Source organism: Eschscholzia californica, unplaced genomic scaffold, assembly GCF_041429995.1.
Source record: "Eschscholzia californica isolate CP2 unplaced genomic scaffold, dmEscCali1.0.p SCAF_1, whole genome shotgun sequence".
Taxonomy (NCBI): domain Eukaryota; kingdom Viridiplantae; phylum Streptophyta; class Magnoliopsida; order Ranunculales; family Papaveraceae; genus Eschscholzia; species Eschscholzia californica.
Genome location: NW_028238198.1, coordinates 85,073,709 through 85,092,587, shown reverse-complemented (window position 1 = coordinate 85,092,587; position 18,879 = coordinate 85,073,709). Strand labels below are relative to the sequence as shown.

The window sequence follows — 18,879 nt, the reverse complement described above, 5'->3', positions numbered from 1 at the left end:
GAAATCAAGCTTATTTCTGATTCACTTTTGTCTGTTCATGATAGAGTAACTGAGTCTGAGCTAGTTAGAATAGCTATTCATGGTCTGTCTTCAGAGTATGACCAATTTGTTATAGCCTTAAGGGCTAATAATGAATCTCTTTCTTTGGCTCAACTTAAATCAAGGCTTGGTCAGCATGAACAATGGTTATCAACCAAAGATTCTGCTCATGAAGTCTATTATGTTAATAGATCAGGATATAGACAAGGGCAGAAACAAAAACCCTCTCCTACTTTCTATAAGAATCAAGCTATTATTAAAAAAGAAGGTACTGTTCTTAATAATTCAAACAATCAATATAGAAATCAAAAGGTAGAAGACTTTGATTTCTCTACAGTACCATGTGGGATATGTAAAAGATGGGGTCATGCTGCTGGAGTATGCTATTTTAGGTATAGACAACATAAAACTCAAAATGGATATCATACTGAAGACATTCAACAAATACCTCAAGATGCTGAAAATATACACCATGATTCTAAATCCTATCCATATGAGGAAGAATCATTGCTAGAATGTAACAATGCAACAGTTCAAAATCATACTTTTAGTGATGAAGATGATGAGTTTCAAGAGTGTCATACAGCTATAGTTTCTGATGAGAATGCAGATGAGTTTCATGATTGTGAAAACTTTCTTATAGATATGGAACTATCAACTGAAACATGCTATACAACTAGTAATCTGCCCAATACTACTGCTATCAAAGAACAGTCTTGGCTGGCTGACACAGGAGCCAGTAGTCATATGACTCATACTTCTGAAAATATATTATCTCCTCAACTTTATCAAGGAACTGAAGCAGTTATGGTGGGAAGTGGTAAATTTTTACCAATTGCAAGTACAGGTACATCAAAGTTATCCACTTCTAATTGTGTCTTTGATCTCAATAAGGTTCTTTGTGTGCCTAATCTCAAAAGAAATTTATTATCCATCTCAAAATTCACAAAGGATAACTCTGTTTCAGTTGAGTTTATGCCTTGGGGATATAGTATTAAGGATATTTGGTCCAAAAAGATCTTAGCTGAAGGGCCAGTTAAAAACAGTCTATATCCTATAGAAGTACAACAGAATATGATTCCACATAGATCAATAGAAGCACATATGACACAAACTGCTACAATTTTTGATACATGGCATGCTAGATTAGGTCATTCTCATCATGGTATTGTGAAACAACTTCATAAAGAAAACAAAATCCAGCTATCTACAAACAGTGACAAGTCATTTTGTAACTCATGTGAACTAGGAAAGAGTAAATGTTTGCCTTTTGACACATCTCATACAACCACTAATACACCCCTTCATTTAGTTCACTGTGATATATGGGGGCCTTCTCCTATTACTACTCCAAATGGTGCTAGATATTATATCTTATTCTTGGATGATTTCAGCAAGTATAGTTGGATTTATGCTATGAAGTTAAGGTCTGACAGCATCAAGTGCTTTCAACACTTCAAATCTACAAATGAGAATCTACTCAAGGTAAAGATTGTTTATTTTCAATCTGATGGAGCCCCTGAATTACAGAAAGGGGATTTCAGATCCTTTTTAGACTCTAATGGCATTATCTTTAGGAGTTCTTGCCCATACACTCCCCAACAGAATGGGAAAGCAGAAAGAAAACATAGACACATAACAGAGTTAGGAAATACTCTATCTTTTCATTGTTCTTTACCTAAGTCTCTTTGGTTTGATGCATTCAATACTGCTGTCTATATCATAAACAGACTGCCTACTCCAACTCTTCAAGGTATGTCACCATTTGAAGTATTGTTTCATGTTGTTCCTGATTATTCCAACTTGAGGATCTTTGGGTGTGCTTGTTATCCTCATCTAGGAGAGCTTAGAAAAGACAAGCTCAGTCCTAAGAGTGTGAAATGTGTCTTTTTGGGGTATAGTAATGAGCACAAGGGATATAGGTGCTTTGATCCTACCACCAAAAGACTATATATTTCTAGACATGTTACTTTTAATGAAGGTAGTTTTCCATACACCAACATCCATAAGAACAAGTCTAGTTGTGATCAGAGTTCAGAGCCTTTCATTTCATTACCTCTGCCCTCTCTTATCACTACTCAGTCCTTACAGCCTGAATTAGGTACATCTAGTCCTAGTACTAGTTCACCAGCTAATTCAAACTCAAGGGAGTTGTCTGCTCAAGAGATAGGGACACCTAACAATACTATTAGTACACCAGCTATCTCTCAAGTTCAACCACAAACTGAGCAAATAATAACTAGAGGTAGAAATGGTATTATCAAGCATAAAAACCTACCCACTGATTTTGTGGCTCACTACTCATCATCTCACACTCTCAATGTAGCCTATCTCTCCATTCTAAAACTACCCACTGAACCAACCACATATAAAGAGGCAGCCAAACAGAAAGAATGGTGTCAGGCTATGCAAGAAGAATACATGGCATTGCAGGAAAATAAAACTTGGTCATTAGTTCCATATCAAAGTACAATGAATGTATTAGGCTGCAAATGGGTATACAAGCTCAAACAGAAAAGTGATGGCACTATAGAAAGATATAAAGCAAGGTTAGTAGCAAAAGGATTTCATCAACAAGAAGGTGTGGATTTCTCAGAGACCTTTAGTCCTGTTGTCAAGGCTACCACTATAAGATTGATTCTCTCTTTGGCAGTAACAAAATCATGGCATATAAGACAATTAGATGTGTCAAATGCATTCCTTCATGGAATTTTGGATGAGGCAGTGTTTATGGTTCAGCCTCCTGGCTTTGTGCAACCAGATAAAGAGTCTCATGTTTGTCACCTTCATAAAGCCTTATATGGCCTTAAACAGGCTCCTAGGGCATGGTTTAATAGGTTTGCCACATTTCTCTACCATTATGGCTTTCACAAAAGCAGGACAGATCATTCCATGTTCATACTTCATAAAGATTCAGAGATGATAGTACTGTTATTGTATGTTGATGACATTATTCTCACAGGCAGCTCACTGCCTCTCATCAACAAGTTAATCAGTGATCTTAGTGGTACATTCAAGATGAAGGACTTAGGACCTCTAGCTTATTTTTTGGGTATTGAGGTCTCTCAAGGGTCTTCTAAACCAGGTATACTATTAACACAACAAAAATATACATTACAACTTCTTCAAAAGGCATCTTTACTAGATTGCAAGCCATCTAAGCTACCTGTTTCTAGTGGTCAGAGACTTTCAATTTCAGATGGTGATGAACTACCTAGTCCTACTGAGTATAGGAGCTTGGTTGGTGCTCTTCAGTATCTAACCTTAACAAGACCAGATATTTCATATGCAGTAAACTATACAGCTCAGTTTATGCATAAACCCACATCTTCTCATCTGGTTCTAGTCAAAAAGATTTTGATATACTTAAAAGGGTCTGTGGGTTCTGGTATTCGATTAGCCCCTAGCAATATTACTCAACTTACTGCTTACTCAGACTCAGACTGGGCTGGGTGTCCAGACTCTCGAAAGTCTACAGGTGGTTTTTGTGTTTTTCTAGGTTCTAACCTAATATCATGGAGTTCAAAGAAACAGGCAACTGTTGCGAAATCATCTACAGAAGCAGAATATAAATCTTTATCTACCACAGCCACAGAATTAGTTTGGGTTTCATACCTGATGAATGAACTCAAATGTTCATTACAAAAGCCCTTTCAGTTGTTCTGTGACAACATCAGTGCCAAATATCTCGCTTCGAATCCCATTTTCCATGCTCGCACCAAGCATATTGAGGTTGACTTTCATTATGTTCGAGATCTAGTGGCTGATGGATCAGTTCAAGTTCTTCATGTTTCCACAACAGAACAGCTTGCGGATATCTTTACAAAGGGGCTATCACTCGAAGTTTTTGCTCGTTTACGAAGCAAACTCATGGATCATCTTTCATCTTCACCATGAGTTTGAGGGGGGCTGTTAACAGTAGCTATTACATGAAGAAGGAGCTAGGGTTTCGAACAGAAGAGAAGGGAAGTTTCGCACAGACGAGAGGCTAGGGTTTCTAATAGATGAGAAATGAGTTAGGGTTTTCTAACTCATCCTTTTATATGTGGACCAGTCAAAGCATCTTGACTATAAGTCAAGTCCTGGTCAAGTCCTGGTCGTAGTCCTCTTGGTTCTCCTGGTCAAAGTCAGTCATGTCTGAAGGCAGCCACAAGTCAGCAAAGTCAGCAAATCCATTTATCTGAAAGCTCTCTCGAGTCAGCTAAGTTGAAATAATAAAACAACAAGATTAGTTACTAAACTGTTTTAGTTTGTTAAAACTAAATCTGTTATTATAACTAAATCAGTTATAATAACAGATCTTCTTTCTTTCTCTCTTCTTCTTCTTCATTACTAGTATAAATAGAAGTTGTAATCACAATTTAGAATTGATTGAAATAAAATAGGGGTTGGAATTTCTTACAACAACCATCACTCTTTCAAATAGGTTTGAAGTATACCCTTTCGAAATTCAAGTATATGTTCATTCATAAACAACACTTATTAGAATTTAGAGAATACTATGAGAGATCGAAATTCGAAGGTGATCTTGCTGCATATTTCATCCAACAAATGCTACCATATACCCTCGAGTCATACTCCAAGTGTTCAAGAGAATCAAATGAGACAGAATCGAAAAAAATCTTCAAGAATTTAACACCCAAATTGTCGATCAAAAAATAAACACCCAAAGCTTGTAAATGAATATGAGAGAGAATCCGAAAACAGGATGAATTACCAGGACGTACTGGGAAAATGGAGTTGATGCTGCTGTTAAGTGTGAGAAGAGAGATTTGATCAATTTTGAGTCTAAATACTGCAAGTTGAGCACCATTGCTTTAGAGGGGAAAGTCAAGTATCATCTATTATGTCTCTAAACTTTAGTATCCCATCTATTTTCGTTTTTTCCATTTGGAGTATAAAATGAGTACCTGCTGATATTCGGCTCTCACTGTTAATTCTATAACTGTCCAAATTACATTTCATGCACAATAAGAACGCCTATAATAACAGAAGTGACCGAAGAGTGTTACCGAAAGTGAAAGCTCCCTAAAGAGGCACCACAAAAGCTTTACAGAGGCGTTACAGAGAGTCAGCACCATAACATTGTCAAAACAGACATCAAAAGGGTGAGGAAAAGTTACATAAAAAACATTGCCAAAGCTGAGTCCAACAGGTCGCGAAAAGTGGGGCTCAAAACCGTCGCCGAAGTGATATTAGAATTGTTACTCTAAACAGCCAGAAGTGACATCAACATCTTTGTCCAGATTGATCAGAAAAGCACAACAAAATGCAACTGGGAAAGTGTTGCAAATGAGACCAAAAACGTTGAAATTGTTTATTTTTGCGGGTACAAATTTCTATTAACATCTAAGTATGAATCCTTCATTCAAATTGTAAAGGCTTAGGATCCCAATTAGCCTCATTTTTATATACCTAACAATGAATTACATAACCCTAATGGCATTAACAAAAAATGGTTACTCAATTTTCGATTTTTGAACATGTGATTTAGGCCCATATTTAACAGGACCAAAATTATTAATGGCAAGAATTACTAGTCAATAAGATTTCAGCTTTAAGTGACCTATTTAATATTTCAGTCATGCCCGGAGAATATGAGAGGTAGTTGTTAGGTAAGCATTTTCTTCTTCTTCTTCTTCTTGTTTATAAATACAGTAAAAACCAACCTCTAATCAGATTTACAGCCTTCTGAAACTATTTCAATACTCATTTTGAAGTAACAAAATGAGAGAATCTAGTAGTAGTACTAAAAATCCATCTTTCTTCAAAGTGCTAATAGCTTCAGATTTTGATAAGAAACTAGTAAGTAGTACTTCTAATTTACTCTTTCCAATAGTTCAAGTTTTTTTCTTATTTATATATTGATTTATGTTAGACTAAATTATTTATATCTTGTATAGCGAATACCATCGGCTTTTATGAAGCATTTCGATGGAAAGTTACCTTCTCAATTCATCCTCAAAAGTCCAAGTAAAAGATCTTGGAGAATACAAGTGAAAGTGGTTGACAAGGACTTGTTCCTGTGTGATGGTTGGGAAGACTTTGTGGATCAACATTCTTTAGAGTTAGGGGATTTTGTAGTTTTCAAGTACTACGCGTATTCAAAATTTAGAGTCAAAATATTTGGAAAAAATGCTTGTGAAAAAGAGTTGAATTTGAAAGACGAAGCACCAATCTCTCATGCCAAGAAAGGAAAAAGAGGTAATTATCTGAAAATTTAAACTCTAATCTTTTAAGTACTATTTTGATTCTGATTTTAGCCCTATGTTTGAGGAATGCAAATCTTAAGCTAACTACTGTGGGCATGGTAGGAAAAGTAGGAGAAGTTCCGAAAGATAACACAAAGCGTCTTCCAAATTTTAGTGGTAAATATACGGATTCGAGAAAAAATCGTATGGTGAGTTTTATTTTTGTTAATGTCAGATTTCTCCTTCTTGACTTGATGTTAGATTAATACTCGGGATTATTGAAATTTTTGTGATTTTGTTTGAATAAATGCAGACTATTCCAAGGGCTTTTGGTGAAGAGACTGGTCTTTTCACTAACAATTACAAATTGGTGCTTGAGGATCCCAAGGGGAACAGATGGCCTGTTAAATTAACAAAAAGAAGAGACAGACGTCTTGATATGACCATTGGATGGGTTCAATTTTGCAGAGGAAATAATGTAGAAACGGGCGATAAATTTCTTTTCGAATATAATGGAAGAAAAGGCAATACGGTTTACGTCTGTGTTAGCATCTTTCGAGTAAAAGGAACGGTGAAACCAACAGAAATGTTTACTAACAAGGATGAATGTAGTCAAGTCCATAAGAAGACCTCTACTCATGATAGTTGTCATGACAAAGATTTTGGTAAGAAAATTGAATCGCATCGAATTTCATCTAAAGGAGGAATAAATTTTACTACTTTTGACGATGAACTCAACGTAATTTCAATTCATTCTGATAGTGAAAGTTCTAATGAATATGGTAAGTTTTCTTCGACAATCTCGTCTCATGCTTATATTGTTTTGGTCACCGTCTTGCCGTTTGATTGAAGTATAAGAGAAGTGCAGGTAGAGATGGTTTTTTCAATCAAGAGAAGGAAACAAATGGAAGTGTTGGTGTTACTTGTGGAAAGATGAGGGAAGTCAAAGAAAGAGAATTTGAATCATCTAAAGCTTTTGTGTCCAAGTATCCTTTCTGCATGATTACCATGAGGCCTTCTTATGTGTCTAACAGATTTAGTCTGGTAAGCCTTTAACTTCAAAACCTAACCCCTTCCTCTACGAGAGTTGGGCCCAAGGGGCTTTGAATGGTTTAGAGCACGTTTTGTTAGGACCGTCGAGTTATCTTCAGCCTCGTGTGGTGGGGGTGCTAGTTTCGAACATTATATCTTGCTAAGTGTATGTCTCTTAGTTATGTGATAACGAAGTTAAATAATACCAACATATAGTTTATTAAAGAGGGAGATACAAGGATGGAGCCAGGATCCAAAGTTATGTCTGGCTCAGAGGCGTAGCCAGGATTTAGAGTAAACCCGGGCTGAAAATCAGTGTTCAAAAAAAAATATCTTTTGTATTAAGAATTCAAAAAAATATGAAAATGGTGACACATATCGACGAGATTACGACATCATTCAAACTAGACAAACTACATGGAAATATTAGATAGTTATAGCTGGAACTGAAATTGTATATCCGTAACAAGAGAAATTTTTAAATTTAGTATAAGAAAACTTAAAATAAGAAAAGTTGTCGGAAACCTCATTTTCGTGTAAACAAAAAAGTTCATATAATTACATTGGATATGTGTAAAAAGAAGAATTACTTTAGAAAAGATTTGTGTTAGCTTCAAATAAGATTTAATCTAATTTCTAAGAAAAAAATATATATTGTACATACATAAATCATCCCAAAACAAACGCACCCTTATATTCAATAAAATAATAAGTTTCTGATTCAAAGAAGAAGAATGGTGGGACCGAAACTCCTCAATGCTATTAGCAATGACAGTTGAGAGGTATTTGATCACTTCAACCAAACCAAACAAATGATATAAGGTAGGTTTTCTTTAGGATGTTAGTGGGTTGACCCGGGCTGCAGCCCGGCTCAGCCCACTAACAGCTCCGCCTCTGGTCTGGCTCTGGCTAGCTTGTAACGTGAGCATGAAAAAAAACTAGTGAGAAAACTCGAACTAGCAGTATCCTATTAGGACTAGGAGGACTACATAATGTTGGACCAGCTAAGCTACACAAATCTTATTAGCTCATGTTTGTGATATTGAATCTAACCATGCTAGAGCCATGATTAGTCTCCCTGTAAATATGCCCATGGGGAGATATGTTAGCCTATCTCTCGACTACAGTTTATCTTATAAACATATTTCCTTCTAGTAAATTTATGAAAAACATATTGTTTTGTTGGCAGCGAATACCTAGTCACTTCGCCAACCTCTACCTGTATCATAAGAACCCGTCCAGTCTCATTCTTCAGGTTCCTGATGGAAGAATGTGGTATGTCCGTACGAATTTTGCAATGTATGCTTGTCATCTAACAAGGGGCTGGACTCAATTTGTGCTAGACAATCATTTGGTTGAAGGCGATGTATGTATTTTGGAGATGGTTGATATCAAAAATTTCAAGATCAATGTTTCTATCATTCGAGTCTCAGAAGATGAAGAATTATAGCTTATATAATTGTAAAAGTATGTCAGCTTACTAGAAGATAGGATATAATTTCTAGCTCAATAGTTTGTTTTCGTAATTAAGCTTTTCTCGATAGATGTTGATGTAAACCTAAAGTTGACATAAAATAGTCATTACCTTAGGAAGTTATTTCTACGATTTTAGGTCGGATGACCAACTATGTTTTCAGATCGTCGAGGCATCAAACTATAATAGGGAGATATTCCACCCTCAAGTTAACTCGCATGTGCGACTTGATGCATCTAATTTTTGACAAAACAAAATGTCATCAAAAGTCACTCCAAAAGCGTTGCCAAAAGTGACCTAAACCATGTTGACAAAAGCGATGGCAAAAGCGTGGCTAAAAGTGGCCAAAACAATGTTAATTAACAAAAGTCACTACAAAAGTGTGCCCAAAAGTGCCCTAAACAATGTTAGCCAAAGTGATGGATAAATTGTCTAGAAATGAACCACTTGGCCCAAGCCCCAAGCCAAAAATCACTCCCAAAGTATAACCAAAGGGCTAAAGTTCATTAGTATACCATAATTAAGATATTAATAGAGACCAAATAGAACCTGATTTCTCGGGAATCAAGGTATTAAATAAGATAGTAATACCTTCTCAACAACTTTCATTCAGGTCGAGAAGAAGAAGAAGAGTCAAAAGATCACATCAAGAACCCAAAGTATATGAACTCATCATTGCCTTCATACCTAAAGTAAAACCCAACATCTCATCAGATTTACAGCCTCCTATAACTATTGTTCCAATTCTCATCTTGAAGTAACAAAATCTAGTAGTAGTAGTAAAACCCCATCTTTCTTCAAAGTGTTAATTGCTTCAGATTTTGATAAGAAACTAGTAAGTAATACTACTTTTAATTTACTCTTTCCAATAGTTCAAGTTTTTTCTTATTATCAGTTGATTAAACTACATATCTTGTATAGCGAATACCGTCGGGTTTTATGAAGCATTTCGACGGAAAGTTACCATCTCAATTCACCCTCGAAACTCCAACTAAAAAATCTTGGACAATACAAGTTAAGGAAGTTGACAAGGACTTGTTCTTTTGTGATGGTTGGGAAGACTTCGTGGATCCACATTCTTTAGAGTTTGGAGATTTCTTAGTTTTCAAGTACTACGCGTATTCGAAGTTTAGAGTCAAAATATTTGGAAGAAATGCTTGCGAAAAAGAGTTGAATTTGAACGACGAGACACCAATCTCTTGTGTCGAGAAAGAAAAAGGAGGTAATCTGAAATGTTAAACTCTAACCTATTAAGTAACTATTTTAATTTTCATTTTAGCTCTACATTTGAGGAATGAAAATCTTGAGCTAACTACTGTGGATAAAGAAGGAAAAGTAGGAGAACTTTCGAAAGATGAAACGAAACGTCATCCAAATTTTAGTGGTAAATCGAGGGATTGGAGAACATGTCGTATGGTGAGTTTAATTTTTGTTAATGTCCATTTCTCCTTCTTGACTTGTGTAAGATTAATACTAGGGACTATTGAAATTTGTGATTTTGTTTGAATAAATGCAGACTATTCCATGGGCTTTTGGTAAAAAGACTGGTCTTTTCACTAAGAAGTACAACTTGATGCTTGAGGATCCCAAGGGGAATCCATGGCCTGTTAAATTGATAAAAAGAAGAGACAGTCGTCTTGATATGTCCGATGGATGGGCTCAATTTTGCAAAGGAAATAATGTAAAAGCGGGCGATGAATTTCTTTTCGAATATGATGGAAGAAAGGGCAATATGGTTTATGTCCGTGTTAGCATCTTTCGAGACAAAGGAACAGCGAAATCATCAACAACAATGTTAACGGACGAGGATGAATGTAGTCAAGGCCTAAAGACAAGCTATACTCATGATAAGAAGAATGAATCGCATCAATTTGACTCTAAAGGAGTAATGAATTTTACTACTTTTGAAGATGAACTCGAAGTAATTTCAATTCATTCTGATGATGAAAGCTATAATGAATATGGTAAGTTTTCTTTGACGATCTCGTGCTTTAGTCGTTTTGGTTAACGTCTTGCCGTTTAATTAAAGTACAAGAAAACTGCAGGTAGAGATGGTTCTTTCAATGAAGAGAAGGAAACAAATGGAAGTGTTGGTGTTACTTGTGAAAAGATGAGGGGAGTCAAAGGAAGAGGATTTGAATCATCTAAAGCTTTTGTGTCCAAGTATCCTTTTTGCATGATTACTATGTGGCCATCTTATGTGTCTAAAAACTTTAATCTGGTAACTAGCTTTTAACTTCAAGACCCAACTTCTTGTGTGTGCTTCTTAGTTGTGTGATCTTGAGGTTAAATGATACCAAAATATAGTTTATACACGAGGGAGATAGGCTCGTCTGTGATAGCCTATCTCTATATTACAGTTCATCTTATACACATACTTCCTTCTAAAAATTTATGAAAAATATCTTTGTTTTGTTGGCAGCGTATACCTAGTCACTTCGTGAACTTGTACTTGTATCATAGAAGACCGTCCAGTCTCATTCTTCAGGTTCCTGATGGAAGAACTTGGTACATCTATATGAACTTTGCGAGGTATGCATGTTGTGTAACAAGGGGATGGAATAGTTTTGTGCTAGACAATCGTTTGGCTGAAGGCGATGTTTGTATATGGGAGCTGGTTGATATCAAGAACTTCAAGATCAATGTTTCTATCATTCGAGTCTCAGAAGATGAAGAAGTATAGCTTATATTAGTGTAAACATATGGAAGCTTACTAGAAGAAGACATGATGTAATTTCTAGCTTAATTGTTTGTATTTCGTATTTAAGCTTTCCTCAAGAGATGTTGGTTTAGAGCTGAAGTTGCATAAAAAAAATTACCTTAGGCTATTTCTAAATCTCTGTGTCCGATGGCCTACAATGATTTCAGACTAGTCAAATATCTAACTATAATAAGGAGATATCCCACCCTCAAGTTGTTGGTTTCGGTGTACCGATTCAACGAGTTGACTCAGCGAGTCTATAACCGAATCACTGGTGAAACTGGTTACTACTTTGATTTTATTTGTAAATTAATCAAAAACACTTTCTTTCCAAATTAATGGAGAAAAACTAAGGAATAAAACAACTCAATATCTTTCGTATTTCTAACCGATAATGTCTGTTATCCAGAACAGATGATTCGTAGTCGAATCTCACTATCGATTTAAGATCGGAAAGAGGAATTGTATCCTTTCTGTGTTTACTGATTTATTACTTTAAAAAATCAACACACTTCTGATTTGGAAAATCAGAATGTCTTTGATTAAGAAATCAGATAGACTAAAAAGAAAAAGAACATCGGAGGATTAGAAGAAGAATAATTTTTTTTTAATCGAGGCGAGGTATTCCTCTTTCCTTAAGACAATTGACGCCCTGTATAGTACCAAACAGTTACCGGCGTTTGTCTCCCAGGATACAACGATTAACCTTTCGATTCAATGGTACTTCGAATCAGAAAGCAGTCGAACTTGAAAGTATACTAACATCTGACTTATGCAAATGGACCAAACTTCTTGTCTTATGAAACTCCTTGAAAACTCTGCTAAATCTTTCTCTTAGATACTCTAATATGATCTTCTAACAATGCTTGACACTCTGGAAAAAACCGGATCGGAATTTGGAGTTGATTTGGGTCCTATAAATAGGTTTCGAATAGATGCATTCATAAGGGACACTTCTGTTGGGTTTTAGGGACGCATCTGTTGGAAAGTAAAGTGACGGGTTACTTCTTTAGCAACAGACGTGTCGGCTGGGATTTGGGCCCTCTGATCTGGACGTGTCCTCTTTGCGTAAATAGCCCGCAAACCAACTTTTCCTTATTGCGATTTAGTCCCTAAATCAACCAAAAATCGATCAAACTTTAAACTTGAATATCTCATTCATCCGGAATCGGATTTGAGTGATTCTTGAGTCTAAACTTAAGAGCTCGACAACACGAACGCAATGGTGTGCTTCGTTTCTGAGTTTGACGACTTGAACCGATCCAAAATCGGCTCCGATTCCAACAATCCCCCACATGAATGAATATTCGAGATTTCCTATCATGTAGACTTACTAGACTGACACACTGACATTGACAGAGGTTAGAGGCGCAATTTCGCTGCATCGGGATAGATAGCTTGCGGCTTTGAATCTTCCGTAGTGAGTAGCCATCGGGTTTACAAAGACCTTAGTGAACTATGTCTTGAACTGGGTCCCATGAGTTGTAAACCAACGAGTAACTATCACACAGCTAGTTCCTTACTTTCAAAAGTTCTCGGTTGTGTTCATTTCGGCCCTGAACAACCTGGTATTCATGTGTGCTCTAGAGAAGTCGGCCATTACGACCTTTTCATAGAACCGGCATCAGTTCGCACACATATAGGTTATCCATAATAAGGTATTCTGCTATACCTCACGTTAGACTCAAGTTCTAAATTTTCGGATTCATTAAAAGCTTAACGCTTAACCTCTCATTGCAGACAACACTGATGTCATCCTAGGAATGGGTAAGAGATAAATCTCTTTCAGTGTTCCGTTCGAGTCAGTATATAACTTCAGTTTTCCCGTTGAACCTACATCTTGGGATCTCCAGTCACATAGGTTGGGTTTCCGTTATGACTTTACTCATTTACTTTAGGCAAAAGTCCCATTCCCCTTGATGAAGCAATTACTAACTCTCTAGTAACCCTTTTGTAAATGGACCCGCTAGGTTATCCTTAGATTTGACATAATCTACTGTTATGACTCCTTTTGAGAGTAATTGCTTTACGGTGTTATGTCGTCGACGAATGTGTCGTGACTTACCGTTATACATTTTACTATGTGCTCTTGCAATAGCTGCCTGATTATCGCAGTGTATTTTTATTGCAGGCACCGGCTTAGTCCATATAGGAATGTCCTCCAGGAAGTGTCGCAGCCACTCTGCCTCTTCTCCTGCTTTATCCAGAGCAATGAATTCGGAATCCATTGTCGATCGAGCTATGCATGTTTGCTTTGAGGATTTCCATGATATGGCCGCCCCACCCAGTGTGAATATGTATCCACTAGTTGACTTGGTATCATCAGTATCTGAGATCCAGTTGGCATCCGCATATCCCTCTAATACTTCTGGATATTTGGTATATAATAGCCCATACTCTTTAGTCTGTCTCAAATACCTGAGTACCCTTACTATCGCCGTCCAATGTTCTTTACTTGGATTGCTAGTAAACCTACTCAATTTGCTAACAGAATAGGCTATGTCTGGACGTGTACAATTCATCAAGTACATTAGACTTCCAATAATCTTTGAGTACATTAACTGGTTTACTCCTTGACCACGATTTTCCATCAAATGCACGGTCGGATCTATCGGCGTCCGAGCTAAACTCATATCATTCTTGCTGAATTTTCCTAGAATTTTCTCAACGTAGTGAGTCTGAGATAATTTTATCCCAGAAGAGCTTCTAGATATTTTTATTCCGAGAATGACTTCAGCCCTACCTAAGTCTTTCATGTCGAAATTCTTCGACAACATTTGCTTAGTTGTTTTTATGACATCTATATTATCTCCCATAATAAGCATGTCATCTACGTACAGACATAGGATTACACATCCTTTAGCAGTGACCTTAGTGTAGACGCACTTGTCACACTCATTTATTTTGAACCCATTTGATAACATTGCTTGATCAAATTTCAAGTGCCACTGCTTAGGAGCCTGCTTTAAACCATAAAGCGACTTTACTAACTTACACACTTTATTCTCTTGGCCGGGTACCACAAACCCTTCTGGTTGAGTCATATAGATCTCTTCTTCCAGTTGTCCATTTAAGAAAGCTGTCTTTACATCCATCTGATGTATTTCTAGATTGTGGATAGATGCTATCGCGATTAGCAATCTTATTGACGTGATTCGAGTAACAGGAGAGTAAGTGTCGAAATAATCTAGACCTTCTCTCTGTCTGAATCCTTGAGCCACAAGTCTAGCTTTATACTTGTCGATTGATCCATCCGTCTTCAATTTCCTTTTGAAGATCCATTTGCAACCTAATGGTTTGCAACCTATCGGGAGATCTACTAACTCCCATGTGTGGTTATTCATAATGGACTCAATCTCACTGTTCACTGCCTCTTTCCAAAAAGGATCTTCTAGAGTTGACATAGCTTTTTTATATGTTAGAGGCTCACTTTCTAACATGTAGGTTAGAAAATCAGGACCAAAGGTTTTTTCTACCCTTGCCCTTTTACTCTTTCGAGGCTCTTCCGACTTGTCCTCTACTAGATTTTTATCTCTTTAAGAGATTTCTGTATTTTCTTCGTTTCTAACTCTTTTCAGAGATTTTTCCTCTGATATAGATTTACATGGAAATATATTTTCAAAGAATTCGGCGTCCCGTGATTCTAAGATTGTATTCACATGTATATCTTCTATATCAGACTTGTGAACCAAGAATCTGTATACACTACTGTTTTCTGCATATCCAACGAAAATACAGTCTATTGTCCTTGGTCCTATTTTGACCCGTTTAGGTAAAGGCACCAGGACTTTGGCTAGACACCCCCACACTTTAATGAATTTAAAGGATGGTTTTCTGCCGTTCCACAACTCATAAGGTATCTTACCTGTTTTCTTGTGAGGTAACTTATTTAATAAGTAGTTGGCCGACAATATTGCCTCCCCCCACAAGTTCTGAGGTAATCCAGAACTGAGTAATAATGCATTCATCATCTCCTTCAGAGTTCGATTCTTTCGCTCTGCTACACCATTTTGTTGAGGTGTATAAGGAGCAGTAGTCTGATGAATGATGCCGCTTTCGGCACAAATTTCAGCGAAAGGGGATTCATACTCTCCGCCTCTATCGCTTCTCAAAATCTTAATTTTTCGATTAAGTTGATTTTCAACTTCATTCTTATAGATTTTGAATTTCTCTACTGGTTCATCTTTACTTCTTAGCAAGTAAACGTGACAGTATCTTGTACTATCGTCTATGAAGGTGATAAAATACTTTTTACCTCCTCTAGTCTGAACCATTTTTAAATCACATGTCACTGTGAATTAACTCTAATGGTTCTGTATTTCTTTCCACAGAATGAAAAGGAGTCTTTGTCAATTTAGACTCTACACACGTTTGACATTTTTTCGAAGAATTAATATCAAACTTCGGTATTAAGTCCATGTGCATTAACTTTCTCAAAGAGTTATAATGAACATGACCTAGTCTCTCATGCCAAATATTACAAGAATCAACAACATAAGCTAATGCTTTTTCTTTATTAATAATATTTGGAGTTACAGTTGCAACATTCAATTTAAAGAACCCCCCACATAAGTACCCTTTTCCCACATACATTCCGTTTTTGGATAAAACAAAATTATCGGAAACAAATACAAGTTTGAATCCGTTCTTGCTAAGGAGCGATCCAGACACAAGATTCTTTCGAATGTCTGGTGCATGCAGGACGTCATTTAGGGTTACTTCTTTTCCTGAAGTGAACTTCAGGATTACTTTCCCTTTACCCTGAACTTGACTTGTTGCGGCGTTTCCCATAAACAGTGTCTCGCCTTCTTCAAGTTTGGTATAAGTGGAGAACATGGCTCTATCTGCACAAACGTGCCTCGTGGCTCCAGTGTCGATCCACCATTCTTTCGGATTTCCAACTAGGTTAACTTCAGAAATAACCGCACAGAGGTTCATATTCTGAAACTTTTCAGCCACATCTTCGATTCCAGTAACCATTGCACACAGGTTCTGGACATCTTCATCTTCAACAAGAGAAGCCTGATGCTTAGCTTTCTTTTTCTTGTTGATCTTGTCATTTTTAGAACGACAATCTTTGGCAAGATGCCCCTTCTTGCCACAGTTGAAGCAGTTGCCGTCGAAACTCTTCTTCGTCGGCTTTCCTGAGCCTACTTCACGGCCCGAGCGTTTCCGCTTTAGTTTTGGTCCCCCTTCGATGACGTTTACTTTTGGAGTATTTGAAGACTTCTCTGTCTTCTTCTCTGCAGTACGACTATCCTCTTCTATTCGAAGTTTGAGGATAAGTTCTTCAAGGCTCATATCTTTATTTTTATGACGAAGGTAATACATGAAGTCTTTCCAACCCGGAGGCAATTTTTCAATCATTGCTCGGACTTGAAAGGCTTCATTTGTTACCAATGATTCGGCCTTTAATTCGTGAAGAATTATTTGGAATTCTTGAACTTGGGTTATGACTGGTTTAGAGTCAACCATTTTAAAGTCCAGAAACCTTCCGACGATAAATTTCTTCACTCCTGCAGTTTCTGCTTTATATTTATTGTGTAGTGTGTTCCACAATTCTTTTGCACTATCAATAACACAATACACATTATAAAGCCCATCATCCAACGAATTCAGAATGTAATTCTTACATAAAAAATTACTATGCTTCCAGGCCTCTACGGCCGAAGTATGTTGGATATCTCTGTCTTCTCGAAGGACTGGTTGGTCTTCAGTCAGATATTTTACTAACCCTAAAGTGGTTAGATAAAACATCATCTTTTGTGCCCATCGCTTAAAATCGATGCCCTTAAACTTCTCCGGTTTTTCGGCATGGACAGGACCAACACTTTTCGTTATGGCTTCACCAGTTGTTGCCATCTCTATTTCTCTGACTTAGAAAATTAGTTCAGTATACCAAAGTATTCAATTGTCTTAAGATTGTTGGTTTCGGTGTACCGATTCAACGAGTTGACTCAGCGAGTCTATAACCGAATCACTGGTGAAACTGGTTACTACTTTGATTTTATTTGTAAATTAATCAAAAACACTTTCTTTCCAAATTAATGGAGAAAAACTAAGGAATAAAACAACTCAATATCTTTCGTATTTCTAACCGATAATGTCTGTTATCCAGAACAGATGATTCGTAGTCGAATCTCACTATCGATTTAAGATCGGAAAGAGGAATTGTATCCTTTCTGTGTTTACTGATTTATTACTTTAAAAAATCAACACACTTCTGATTTGGAAAATCAGAATGTCTTTGATTAAGAAATCAGATAGACCAAAAAGAAAAAGAACATCGGAGGATTAGAAGAAGAATAATTTTTTTTTAATCGAGGCGAGGTATTCCTCTTTCCTTAAGACAATTGACGCCCTGTATAGTACCAAACAGTTACCGGCGTTTGTCTCCCAGGATACAACGATTAACCTTTCGATTCAATGGTACTTCGAATCAGAAAGCAGTCGAACTTGAAAGTATACTAACCTCTGACTTATGCAAATGGACCAAACTTCTTGCTTATGAAACTCCTTGAAAACTCTGCTAAATCTTTCTCTTAGATACTCTAATATGATCTTCTAACAATGCTTGACACTCTAGAAAAAACCGGATCGGAATTTGGAGTTGATTTGGGTCCTATAAATAGGTTTCGAATAGATGCATTCATAAGGGACACTTCTGTTGGGTTTTAGGGACGCATCTGTTGGAAAGTAAAGTGACGGGTCACTTCTTTAGCAACAGACGTGTCGGCTGGGATTTGGGCCGTCTGATCTGGACGTGTTCTCTTTGCGTAAATAGCCCGCAAACCAACTTTTCCTTATTGCGATTTAGTCCCTAAATCAACCAAAAATCGATCAAACTTTAAACTTGAATATCTCATTCATCCGGAATCGGATTTGAGTGATTCTTGAGTCTAAACTTAAGAGCTCGACGACACGAACGCAATGGTGTGCTTCGTTTCTGAGTTTGACGACTTGAACCGATCCAAAATCGGCTCCGATTCCAACACAAGTCAATTGTGATTGTGCATGTTCGACGCTTCTGACTTTGGTGCACCTAAGTTTGACTCGTCAAAATGTCATCAAAAGTATGAACATAAGTGTCATCAAAAGTGACAGCATAAATCACTAAGTGTCGTCAAAAGTCACTACAAAAGCGTGGTCAAAAGTGACCTAAACAATGTTAGCTAAAGTGATGGATAAATTGTCGAGAAATGAACCCATTGGCCCAAGCCAAAAGTCACTCCCAAAGTATAGCCAAAAGGCCGGAGTTCATGTGGCGCCATATGTTACCTAAGAGAACCTTGTTAAAGTTTTCAATAAAAAGAATAATGGGTTGATGCTTCACTCTGTCCATTTTAAAAACTACTACTCAACAATCTCTGAATGAGTTAATGGTGTGGACAAGCAAAGAAATGGGTAGAGGTATAGCACATAAATTGAATGAATTAAAAATG

At 36.9% G+C, this 18,879-nt stretch overlaps 2 protein-coding genes across 2 annotated transcripts; both read left to right on the top strand.

Moving 5' to 3' along the window:
* Nucleotides 1-5,766: 5,766 nt before the first annotated feature.
* Nucleotides 5,767-8,851, top strand: LOC147570382 (B3 domain-containing transcription factor VRN1-like). The gene is made up of 6 exons (XM_086664446.1): nt 5,767-5,844; nt 5,943-6,243; nt 6,303-6,439; nt 6,544-7,012; nt 7,099-7,274; nt 8,452-8,851. Exons 1-6 carry the CDS (start codon nt 5,767-5,769, stop codon nt 8,710-8,712), a joined length of 1,422 nt encoding a protein of 473 aa, XP_086520572.1. The 3' UTR covers nt 8,713-8,851.
* A 486-nt stretch (nt 8,852-9,337) lies between these two features.
* On the top strand, nt 9,338-11,570 carry LOC147570381 (B3 domain-containing transcription factor VRN1-like). Its single transcript, XM_086656942.1, has 6 exons — nt 9,338-9,571; nt 9,658-9,958; nt 10,067-10,152; nt 10,253-10,700; nt 10,782-10,957; nt 11,159-11,570. The coding sequence occupies exons 2-6, from the start codon at nt 9,676-9,678 to the stop codon at nt 11,417-11,419; spliced, it is 1,254 nt and encodes a 417-aa protein (XP_086513068.1). The 5' UTR covers nt 9,338-9,571; nt 9,658-9,675; the 3' UTR covers nt 11,420-11,570.
* Nucleotides 11,571-18,879: the final 7,309 nt, after the last annotated feature.

Coding starts and splice junctions, on each gene's coding strand:
- LOC147570382 (XM_086664446.1), top strand. CDS start 5,767: ATGAGAGAATCTAGTAGTAGTACTAAAAATCCATCTTTCTTCAAAGTG. Junction 7,013..7,098: donor TGAAAGTTCTAATGAATATG/GTAAGTTTTCTT, acceptor AGAGAAGTGCAG/GTAGAGATGGTTTTTTCAAT. Junction 7,275..8,451: donor TGTCTAACAGATTTAGTCTG/GTAAGCCTTTAA, acceptor TTTTGTTGGCAG/CGAATACCTAGTCACTTCGC.
- LOC147570381 (XM_086656942.1), top strand. CDS start 9,676: ATGAAGCATTTCGACGGAAAGTTACCATCTCAATTCACCCTCGAAACT. Junction 10,701..10,781: donor TGAAAGCTATAATGAATATG/GTAAGTTTTCTT, acceptor AGAAAACTGCAG/GTAGAGATGGTTCTTTCAAT. Junction 10,958..11,158: donor TGTCTAAAAACTTTAATCTG/GTAACTAGCTTT, acceptor TTTTGTTGGCAG/CGTATACCTAGTCACTTCGT.